Source organism: Camellia sinensis, chromosome 7, assembly GCF_055761805.1.
Source record: "Camellia sinensis isolate YWXY chromosome 7, ASM5576180v1, whole genome shotgun sequence".
NCBI lineage: Eukaryota > Viridiplantae > Streptophyta > Magnoliopsida > Ericales > Theaceae > Camellia > Camellia sinensis.
Window position 1 is genome coordinate 69,771,393 of NC_138967.1, and position 12,865 is coordinate 69,784,257.

At 32.7% G+C, this 12,865-nt stretch overlaps 1 protein-coding gene across 1 annotated transcript; it reads right to left on the reverse strand.

Moving 5' to 3' along the window:
- Window positions 1-1,052: 1,052 nt before the first annotated feature.
- LOC114284341 (mitochondrial import inner membrane translocase subunit PAM16 like 2) lies at window positions 1,053-11,333 on the reverse strand. Its single transcript, XM_028227238.2, has 4 exons — window positions 11,024-11,333; window positions 8,645-8,732; window positions 1,643-1,776; window positions 1,053-1,534 (listed from the first exon to the last, which is right to left on the reverse strand). The coding sequence occupies exons 1-4, from the start codon at window positions 11,024-11,026 to the stop codon at window positions 1,409-1,411; spliced, it is 351 nt and encodes a 116-aa protein (XP_028083039.2). The 5' UTR covers window positions 11,027-11,333; the 3' UTR covers window positions 1,053-1,408.
- Between the last annotated feature and the right edge of the window lie 1,532 nt (window positions 11,334-12,865).

A 12,865-nucleotide genomic window follows, 5' to 3' on the forward strand; every position in this document is an offset into this window, starting at 1 on the left:
TTAGTAATCATAATGCTGTGTTTGGTTGAGGGATTTGATGAGGGATTTAAAAAGGGAAATAGAAAAGGTAGGTGAAATGTGAAAAAAATATACCTACATTTCACATAGTTTCACACATTTTTTTCCTTTCCCTTTCCAAATCCCTCCCCAAATCCCCTAACCAAACACAGTATAAAGGTTTTCCATCATGTTAACTTGAACAGTAATACTTCTATGCAAAACGTATCATTTCAATATTTTTTTATAAATATTTCATGGTACAGTAATAGCAAGTATAATGGTAGACCTTTAATGTCTAAATATTAAACTCCAACAATAAAATTTTACTCCATAAATTTACCATTTGTAGCCTACACTCCAAAACCTTTCTCGTTCCTTTAAGAGAGTAAAAGAACAACAAAAAGTTTGAGGGGCTAAATAGTGTGAATATCATTTTTTTTTTTTTTTTAATTTAGGGATGTTCATAAACTAGCTTGGATTAATTTTAAAATAAACCATGAACAAAACTGGTCTTTGCGCTTCGAAGAAAAAATGAAACCAAACCATAAATAAACTTTTGGGATCAAACTAAGCAAACACTAACTTGGTTCTCGCTCAGTTCTATAGTTCTAAACTAGAAAATTTATCACTGTATCGACAAATTCAATTCAATCAAAATTTAATTCCATATATAAAAGCATCTTAAAAAATTCACAAACATAAATACAAATTTTCATAATATTCTCCAACTTTCCAATAATCTATAAAGACCAAATTCTTCATATTATATACTTAAATATTACACAAATGCAATTTTCAATAACATAGTAGTGTAAAAATCTTATAAAGAGGGAATGATTTAGTTTGGTATTATTCAAATTTTTTTGCCTAAATCCCAAAAATGAATTGTAATCAATGGCTCTCAATTACTTAAAACCGGAGCCTAACCATCCTCTAAAAACACCTAGACCAAACCGTATGGTCTAGTTTGATCGGTTTACTGGTCTGTGTATATATATATATATATATAGAGAGAGAGAGAGAGAGAAATGAGCTGGATAAAATCCTATTGCTTTGAGTTCAAAAAAAAAAAAAAAATCCTATTGCTTCATAATTTACAGAGTACAACTGTTATTTTATTGAGGATTTCTGAGTCCTCCCATTAAAAAGACCGAAAACAAAATAAAGATATCAGAGTCCTCCAGGATTGACACCATCTACCACGTTGTGCTAAACTTGTTTGACAAACTATTCTGAAAACACCCATTTTAAAGAAAATACTTTCAAATTGTTTCATGAAATTTTTATTTTAAAAACTGTTTTCGTATGAAAAATGAAAATGATATGAAACCCAATGAGTGTTTCCAAATTTCTCAATGAAAAACGAAAATTTAAAAAATGATATACCAAACAGGGATGTATTCTCGTCTCAGGTACTAGTACCCTGATCTTTGTGTTGATAGAGAGGTTCCAAACATTCTTTAGCCCTGTGAACTTTTGATTGGAGGTAAAAGCTCCCATTCTTAGCATTATTTTCAAATAGATTATCGTACTTCTGCACAGGTTGAAGAAATTCGTTTAATAAAATGCAAATACAATATACTCCACAAACGAAATTCACTAGAAAAAGAAAAAAAAAACCAACAAACAAAAAAACACTAGCCTGCGCAATCTCCTCCCATGTCGACCGCTCAGTGATGCCGAGAATCTGTCTTGCCTCTTGCTCTGTCATGATTTTGCTTGCTCTACGCACACCATTCTGTATCGTCTCCTGAGCAACCCCAGTTTTCGAGGCATCTGAAATTAATAACATCAAAAACTATTAAGGAAAATTACATAATAAATAAGGTAAATTACGGTTTGCACCCTTGCACTTTACACTAAATCTCACTTTGGTTCCTACACATGAAATTGTGACAATCAACCCCTACACTTCTGGTCAAGCACCAATGTCACCATTTTGTTAGTCAATTGTTTAAGTTTTTAATAGAATTCAGTCATGTGACAAGCATATGACTACGAAATGTGGGCAAAGGAGGGAAATCATTCCATTTCCCGCATATAGACATTTCGTCTCAAAATTTACATTAAATTATGACTGTATTCGACTAGAACAAAACACATATTGTGAATAATTAAAGAGATGAACTAAGATTTTGTAGAAATTGAAATCATGAAACTCTGTTTTTCACAATAACACAATATTTCGTCTATTCCTCTTCCATTCTCTTCGATTTCTCTGCTGCATTTTTTATTTCAAAAGCTCTATTTTTTTCTCTTCATCCCTATTTCCAGCATATGAACATATATATATATATATATATATTGTATTATATAACTCTCTCGTGCTTATCACGTAAGACAAAATATGTATTGGTGGGAAATGTGGATGATTTTTCTTGCCCTACATGCTTGTCACATGACTGCATTCTGTTAAAGACATAAATAATGAAGTAACAGAAGGGAACATCAACACTTGACTATCACGATTTCATGTGTAAGGACCAAAATAAGATTTGGTATAAAATGCAAGGGCGCAAAGTGTAATTTACCCTAATAAATATATAAACTGTGTTGTAATTAAAATTTTCAAATTAAACACTAATTTTGAAATTGGCATCAATCGTGTTAGAGGGGAAAAATCTAATTCAAAAATTGAAGTTTGTCATGAAAAGAATAAAGAGAAAAACCAAAGTCCTTCATAAATGCAAAGTCTGCGGAGCAACGCAGTTTGAATCAAAAGAAACTCTCACATTAAATAAATAAATAAATAATTTTAAAAAAAAAAAAAACCTCACGAGAAAGAAGTGGAAAGAAAGGACGATATAAATGTCCTAAAGATAAAGGGCTCAAAGACGAGCCCAAGGCCATGGACTACAACCTCTAAGTCATGGTCTCCACAAAGTCCTCATAGAGGAAAATCTGTCGGATATAAATCTCTCAGGATGTAATTTTCTCGAAGAACCCAATGGCTGAGAAACACATAAACCTCATCATTCGTGCTTCTGAAAAGGGCCAAGGACTCTAGGATAGCTTCAATTTTCCAAAATCGCAACGATTAAGTTCCTCTCGAAGATAGGAATGGCGCCAAACGGTCCCTATTCAAAACCCACGTCCTACAAAGGAGCTAGATACCCCAAGGGCTCCCGAATAGCTTTCCAAGATTGAGCAATGCGACTCTGTAGAAGATAGAAAGGCTAATCATTTGCCCCTATCCAAAACTTGCATCCTACAAAGGAGCCAAATATCCCAAGGCTCCCCATATAGCTTTTTTGAGACACGGCGATTAAGCCTTTCTCGAAGATAGAAAGGCCAGCCATTCGCCCCTATTCAAAACTTGTTTCTATAAATGGGTCTGACCAAACCAAGGCCCTAGGATAGGTTCCGAGAATGAGTAATGTGACTCTCTCGAAGATGGGAAGCACAATCAAGTCCCTATTAACAAATACAAGCAAAATAAAATTTCCGCCCAACATCGAAATGGCAAGACTTGGGAAGTCCTCTCGGACTCTAACCTCATGATAGTAGTATGGTTGATATCAAGACTATGTTCTACTAGTTTCGTCAGGATGTTTGGAGAACATGAGGTTTGGTGGCTAAAAGTAAGGGATCGTCTACGCATTTGTGAATCTCGAACTCCGATTACTCTCAAAACCACTTGGGGGGAAGAATGTTGCATTTGTCTCGACTGGACAACATGAGAAACAAATATTCCCCTGTGGTCCCAAAGGTCACGTGACAACATCATTCATTTGCTTGGCCCCCAAATAGGCACCCATATTCATAACCCTAATTCATGCTGGAGTGAGGCTATTCACCCACGAGTGAGGGTAGTGGTTGAGTTAAGGATATTCTGCCATTGTCTCTTTACTCTGTTTGCCTTACTTTTCACCCAATGGATTCTCTCCCATCATCTCTATCTTCATCTTCTCAGGCTGACCGTTCTCAAGTTTCACCTTACCATTGATTCTGTCCATTATTACCTCTCCACGGTTCGAACCCCTACAAATCAAAACCATCTGTCCATCTCTATTAACTAATCTTAACGAAAGGGGGATAATTTTGTCAGTTTCCTCACCTCCTCTTCATCCTTCCCTCTTGCCAACTATCACCATTGCCACCATTAAGAACCACATGCACCTCACACACTTCCCCACCACTGCCTACCCTCTCCCCCCTTCCAATATTCCTTCCACCCCCACCCCCTCCCCCTTCCCCTCCCTCTAAATCAAACGGCTTTGACAACTCTTCTTTGTATCTATGTAAGAGCCTCACAATACAATTCCTTAAAAGAATTTAAATAAATAAATAAATAGCCCAAAATATTCATATATCTACGCACACATATACATATATATCTATAGAGAGAGAGAGAGAGAGAGCGCACGGGGGGGAGGGGGGGTGGTTAAAAAAAACCTTTACCTTTCATATTTCAGTAACTTTTTGTTTTCCAATATTCCTTCATGCTAGGGTGCTAGACCATCGTCTCATCATGTAGTCATCTAGTTTACTCACTTTCAAGCCTTCCTCTCGCATGTTTTCCCTCTTTTAATCAAAACAACATGTTTTAGGTTTATTTTAGTCATATAATAATCATGCATGGCCCGGTTTGAATCATCATGTTAGCTAGTTTATTTTCTTGCTTCTACTTGTTAGTTGTACTTTGTGCATAAGCATCATTTAGTAGCCTCAAACCGGGCCTAGGTTCATGTTTTGCATGTTTAGTTGTATGATAGGATCATATTTATTTATGTTCTATATGTAAAAAGCGTAAGTGGGCATCATGGTAAGTTTTCTTGTCCTCTTTGACATATGTGAGCTATTTGCATTGTCTTTTAAATAATGCAAGTTTCTATACTCTTCTACGCAAAATTATATGTTTTGAATGCTTTTTACGAAAATTATTTTTTGGTTGAGTTTATGGCCATGGGTTGATAAAGCCCACATTTTTTTGTTCTCTTAATCTAAAGTAAATAATTTTCATTTTATTCAAATCACATAGTTTTAGATTAGTTAAGGGTTTTAGGGTTTAAAATGAATTTATGTGAATAATTAACCACTAAAATGATAAAATAGAAAGTGAGTAAAGGCCAATTTTCAGATTGAGCAAGAGGGGTGCTATTATTCAATGACCTTCCCCTCTTGTACCTAAGTTCCAGAACCCGGAATTTTCTCAGTTGTGATGGACTGGTCCTTGACTTAGTTTTCATTGTTAAAGGTTTCTTAATTTCACTTAAAAAATTAAGTAGTGATTCTTTGTTGGTCAAAGCAAGTCGGTGTGGGATGCACGCCTTAGACTTGAAAAAGGCACGACGCCCATACATAGGGGCCCTAAAAGGGTGGAGAAGTAGCGGAAAAACTCGGTGTATCAGAGAATAATGCCATCAAACACTGCGACAGCCCCAAAACAAGTAAAATTCACAAAGTTTTCTTACCACATTAGCAAACTAGTGGTCAAAACAAGGAAGAGAGAGAAACACCTTGATAACAAAAAAAAAATGTGGAGTGAGAAAGCACTTCATAGAGAAACATGCTTAGGGTTTGGTAGGCTCTAATACCAAGTTGAATTTTATAATAAGACACTAAAGTTGAATATAGATAGATAATAGAGACAGAAAAGATAAAAGAAAGAACACAAAGGTTTAACATGGTTCGGCCAATATTGGCCTACGTCTACATAAATAAATCAAAGATACAAAAACCCATGATAAGCACAAATCATGGGATCTCTATATATTCTGACATATTCCATTTTTTTTGATATCTTTGACAATATAATATTATCCCCAATATGATGTGATCAAACAAGCAGACTACGGAGCTAGGGATGTTGGAAATCTGATGTGATGTAATGGGATACTACCTCCTATTTATGAAGGGTAGGTCACATGACATGTAACAAACTTTCAAAATATTCTAGAATTCTATTAGAATATGACAGGGAATATGTTAGTGTATCAATCTGTTAGAATTTGCCTCAATCCCCAAGCATCCATTCAAGAGATCTACCAGTGTGGTCTCTTTATCAGTAGAGTTGGCCTAAGGCAATGACACCTGCAAGGTGTCATGCTGAGAAACACCTCTGTTTCTAACCACCAAGCCACATAACCCCCGAGTCCTGGGTGCCTTTGTCGAAAGCTTTTAACATACATAAGTCCTGCCTCTTGACTTAGATATTAGAGAAATGGTGAAGTATGATTACTGCAGAAATGAAGGTCACATGATACAACAACCACGAGTAAGGTCAAGTGGATTGCTTGAGTCACGAGGTTTAACCACTGCAGCATCTCATGCCTGCACGACATGAACTCCTTTTCGGACTTGGGCCCATTTTCTTTTAAAGGCAAACATGTGTAAGTCCCCAATATGACGTGTAAAGTACATGTCATCATCTAATGAAGTATCTCATGCTTGTGAGACAAAACTCCTTTTTGGGACTTGGGCATATATTCTCAAGTCTTACCAAATGTACTATGCAGGCATGGTTCTTCTTAAAGGCTGATGCGTATAAGTTCCCAATTTGACGTGTAAAGTATATGTTACCATCCATGTGTACACAACACATGAAGAAGTCAGAGATATTCACATTTTTCCCCTGCTTGCATGCCCCTTACACAACATAGAAGCATGTGCAAAAAGAGTTTAACGATGGAGTTCAAATCTTGGTGTATCTCCTTTGTCAAAGTAGCCATTTCAAATGTGGCAATGATACACAAGCCTATGAGGCTTTGAAGCAACGTGTTTCCCTGCAGTTCGTTCATGCATTTTATGCCTTTGTGGCATTTGAGGGTTACTGAACAGTCATGTCATTCATATTTAATGGTGCACAGGAAAAATTTGAAACAACATGACTTTTCCAACACACGTCTTTCCGTATATTCCCTTATAGGAAAGTTAGTCCCTAGAGCATTTCATTTGTGCTCTTCGTAGTTTTTAGAGAGAAGTTCAGTTCAGTTCTTGGTGACCCAAATTTTCTCTTGCCGAAAACTTTCATTGGCACATTTGCGATCATGATATATCACTTATGGCAGAGAGCTCCGAAGTTCCAGCACGATGAAAGTTACCAAAACCTTAATTAAACAATAAAAAGCTAATAAAACTATTTCCTAGTTATATTAAAGTTCCTATATGCCTATATTCTTCAATTTATGTTCATTCTATGCCTTGTTGTACCACATCATTATCCTCCAAAGAAGAAGATTCTCCTAGATAGGCCAAAGTATTTCTGCATTCCAAGCTTCAAGCATACTTTAGCTGGCTTTCCTAATTTGGAGGGCCCTCCCCAAGACAGGGTGAACCCTGCCCTCTTCCGTCTTGCCACCATCTTGGTGTATCAGTGCCTCGGTGCCATTATTTCTAGGACTTTCTATAGGCTTTCGGACAACTTAAAGAAAAATGGCCAGTGATATACAGGACAAAAACACTGCCAAGAAAAATTCATAACCCAATATTTTCTCAAGTTTTCCCGAGTATGCTACCCAGGCACGTATCCTTAAAGGCTGACACGCGTAAGTCCCCTATTTGACGTGTAGTGTACACGTTATTATCCATTTGTACACATGTGAAGATGTTAGAGTTATCCACACCCTCATATAGGATAAAAACATTGCCAAGAAAAATTCATAACACCATGTTGGAAGGGGAATGTTTGGCTGCAAGACCACAAAAGAACCTTCCACATACAAAATATTTGTGAGCGTAAATTGCATTCCAATTGCAATTACAAGCCTTAGAAATAAGCACTATGTTTGGTTCCATTTTTTTGAATTATTTTTTCCAAAAAGTGATTTGAAAACTCTATTTTGAAAAAAGATCTTTGTTTGGTTTTCAAAAAAATGCATTATTGCAAATTCAACTTTCCCTCCAATTTAAGGAGACAATTTTTTTTTTAAAATTTGTCACATCAAAAAATACTCCCATGTTATATATATATATATATATATATATATATATATATATATATATATGTACATGCTATATATGTATGAAAACATAATTTGGTATGTATCCATTTATGAGTACATATCCTACCATTAAATGAGTGACTTTATCATAAAATTTTCACTCATTTCCACCATATAAAACATAATTTTTTTACAAATTGGCATTAAAATACTTCTTACATAGAATTAAATTTTCATAAATGTTATGCAAAAAAAAAATTTATCACAAAATATCGTAACATTAACACAAACATGTGTAACATCGTCAAAAATTGGCATAAGAAAATGTCCAAATTTTTTGTACTTGATGTTGCAAAAGTTTGTAAGTTGGTTACGATTTTTTTTTTTTTAATGCCAGTTTGTAAAAAAATTACGTTTTCTATGGTTGAAATGAGTGGAAATTTTATGATAAAGTCACACATTGAATGGTAGGATATGTACCCATAAATGGATACATACAAAATTATGTTTTCATACATATATAGCATGTACATATATATATATATATATATAAAACTAACATGAGAGTATTTTTTCATGTGACAATATATTTTTTTTTTTTTTTTTAAATTTTCTCTCCTTAAATTGGAGGGAAACTTGAATTTGCAATAATACATTTTTTCGAAAACCAAACAAAGATCCTTTTTCAAAATAGAGTTTTCAAATCACTTCTTGGAGAAATAATTCTAAAAAATGGAACCAAACATATCAAATAAACTTACTTGTAAGTGCTTGATGGTATGCTTGAACAACAGCCCTAGCTAAAATCCCTGAGCCCATTACAATCAAATTCACAAGGATCTTTGCAGCCTGAGCAAACAAATATTTGGATCAGTTAAATGTTGTAGTTTCAGTAATATGATCACACTCACGAATACATCCATGAAATTATCATATAGTTATATAAACACACATGAGCATTACTCTCTTAAAGATAAATGAAAGAGATTGTCCATAAAGATAAATAGTGTAGGTCATTTTAATACATCCATCCTCTCTTTTTCACTCTTTCTAACACACATGTGTGCATGTCCACAAACCAAGCAAATACTAGTAACAAACTCTTATGCTAACCATAGTAAACTGTAGTGTGCCAATACTTCTAAAATAGCCTATTGACTTTCTTTGGATCTAATGATAAAAGAAAAACAATGCAGATTTATACTTTATTAATCTCTTCTCCTTCAAACATTAGATTTTAATATTATATTGTATTTTAAACTTGCAACTGGCACATGAAAATACAACTAAAGTAGTAAATGCAAGACACATCAAGGCTGGTAGTAAATTGCCTTATGGAATTCCTAAACAACCTCTCTTGCAACAAAACAATAAGTTTCTTAGTTGACTGATATGAGCACCCAACTAAATTTTGCTAATAAGTAGTGGGAAAGCTCTACTTGATCTCGTTAAGATTTTCAATTTCTATCGGTATGTTGTACATACATACTTGTGTTTGTATGCACAACTATATTATATGACAATACATCAGTTGTAGGAAGAAGTGTGAAGCAGGCATAGCTATAAGCATGGTTGTTTACGATTCACGATTTGATTCATACGATTGAATACAAGTTTCAACTAAAATGATTTCATTTGTGCTATTGAATATTTAAATTGAGTGAATTTTATGATTCAATTGTGATTTAGTAATTCACTGCAATTTGCTTCGAGTCATTACGATTCAGTTTTGTTTACATAATGCATAAAACGTTGTTTTTGTAAAAAGAAAAAGAAAATGAAAAAATGAAAAAAAAAAAAGAAGAAGAAAAAGGACCAATATAATGCGATTTTATATGTATATACACACATACAATTTAGTTATATTGATATATTTTTTTTCTCATTTTAAATACTAAGTGTGTATTTTTAGATGTGATTCATAATTCACTATTTTAGCAAAAACGATTCACGATTCAACTCACAATTTGACAACAATGGCAATAAGATTAGATTAAATTTTCGATAGTCCATAATCAATGCCCCATCAAAATTCATTTTTAACCATGCTTGTAACCTCTTCCGCTCCTACCTCTGATATGCATACTATCAATCATGGCCCCATCAAACTTCAATTTTTAACGGTGCTTGTAACCTCCTCTGCACCTACCTCCGATATGCATCCAACGCTAATATGGCAGGCATCATCTCTTAGATACTCACCATGGCAACCCATTTTCATAAAATCTTCCACATGCAAAAAACATGTGGGAAGAATTTGACCACCACTTTACAAAAATACATTCACATATAGGGGCCACCCAACCCTATATGAGGCCAAGGGCGAAAGATTTAATTGGGACTCTTAATAATTTTTTACACCATAATTTATATTTTTTTTACTTATTTAAAATTCATACCAATATCCCTAATCTTCACAATCAACATAATTTTAATAATGATGTTTTTTGTTTTTTGTTTTTTTAATGTAAAAGTAATGATGAGACCCTTTTTTTGTTTTCAAGGATAAATGTTGTTTGGCTGATTTGACTGATTTTCTCAGATGGTTTATTTCAGTAGTGATATGATCTGACTTTAATATTCTTTTTTATTTATATAGAGAGAAAACTTTTGGCTACATTTTCGATTTTCAAAAACTATTTCAACTACAGTTTTTTGATGTATATACACATTGTACACTGAATATATAATAATTGGGCCTTCTTCTACTCGAACCCTAGCCAAGTAACCCTTGAGCCACCACGGTCCATATATGCATATAACAAGCAACCCAAACACAAAAAAAACCTAAAATGCAATCTAAAATTACAAGTACAGAAATTAATGTCTGAAATAACAGCATCATTAAAAGTTTTGTTCCGATTTGTTGTTCACTTCGCTTAATTCACAAAAGAGAGTTGCACCAGACCAAAAAAAGAAAAAAAAAGAAAAGAAAAAAAGAAAAAACATAAAGCTATAAAACCAATCATAAAATAAATTAAAAAAAAACCGTTAGATTGAAACAGCTCTGTGAAAATAAATAGAATGGCACTGTTGGGGTGCCAATTTTACAATTTCCTGCGCATTTTCTCAGCAAACAAACAGAGAAACAAGGAGAAAGATATCAAATTGCAAGAAGAGAGGGAGGGATTGGAAAGTACCATTAGCTGGATATTGATGAAGATTTTGTGATCAATAATAGGCTTCAGTCTCTCCTTGGGCGAAGCAATCAGGGGTTTGAATGGATGTATAGAAACAGAACAAAAGAGGAAAACCACGTCGGGTCTGAACTGGAGAAGGAGAAGAGGGAAGCTAGGGTTTTTGTTTCGGAATCTGAGAACTGAGAAGAAGAAGAAGAAGAAGGGGCCATTTCCCAAAATAAGCCAAATTAACAATTCAATTCCCAAAAATAAGCCAGTTTTGAAAAAGTTTCCAAAATAAGCTACATCCTGGTTCACAACCACAATTTTAATATTTATCCGCCTGTCTCGCGTAAAATCTTAGAAGTCTTAAAAACATTGTTACAAAATACGATTTTGATTAAAAAATTATGGTTATAAAATGCGATTTTGATTAAGAAATTACGGTTACAAAATTCGCTTTTAATTAAAAAGAATTTCTTCTGAAATCGCTTTTCTGAATCACGTTTTTATCCAAAAAAAAATTTCTTCTGAACTCGCTATTCTGAACCATGCTTTTTGACCAAAATTTGTTTCTGCTGAAATCGTAGTTCCCAACCACGCTTTTTGGCCAAACACATGCACTCACACAAACACTCTCACTCTCTCACTTTGACTCTGACACAAACACAAACAACCACTCACACACAGTCACACTCAATATCTATACTATATATATAACCAAACGTAGTTGTCTTGTCAAAAGCTTCCAAATATTTATTCTTAAATTCTCATAATTTTAAAACACTCTCTTTCCTACGCGGCAACCTTCTTTGATTGCCTTTCATGTTTTCTATTTTTCTTCATTTTTTATTTCTTTGATTAATTAAAATTAAAATTAATTTCATTACTTATGGATAAAGATTTGAATTTCAAAATTCCTCCATATAAATAAATATATAAAAACTGAAAATTAATTTTATAATCTACATATAAAGATAAAAAAATAAACAATTAATTTTAAAAAAATTAATATCATAACTTATAGATAATTTAAAATTTCTTCCCATAAATAAACAAATAAAAGTTGATAAATAACTTATAAAAATTAATTTCATGGCCTACAAATAGAGATAAAGATTAAATAATTGATTTCTTTTTTTAAAAAAAAAACAAAATTAGTCTCTCTTTTTTTTCCCTTCATTTCGTACTTTAATTAATTTCATTATAGATAAACATATTAAAAATTCATAAATAATTTATGAAAATTTATTTCATGACCTATAGATAAAGATAAAATTTTAAAAAATTATTTTAAAAAAATAATTTCATAACTTATAGATAAATAAACATGTAAAAATTGATAAATAATTTATAAAGATTAATTTCGTGGCCTATAGATAAAGATAAAGATTAAATAATTGATTTTCAAAAAATTAAAAACATATATATCTATCAAAAATTAAAAATATGATTTGTTAATCTATACATCTATCAAAAACATATATATCTAAATATTTATTTTGATTTACTCTTTTTTTTTTCTCCTATCACATATTATCTTTTTTTATTTTAAATTTTTTATCTTATGAAATGCCCTTATCTATAACTTCTTATCTCCTATTAAATTCTTAACATTCTCTTGATAATTTTTATTATTCGTTATTATCTACCAAATGATAAAGATTATAAAAAACAAAAAAAAAATATCGCTCTGAATGAGAATAGTATTAATAATGAAATAATAAAGGATACATGGGAGAAGGTAGCACAAAAATCTTACAAAATTAATTTTCTTCACTATATTTATATATGGTAATAATTTGAGATTCTTTCTATTAGTTATTAAAAATAATTTGCATTAGATCATTGTTATGTTTTTTT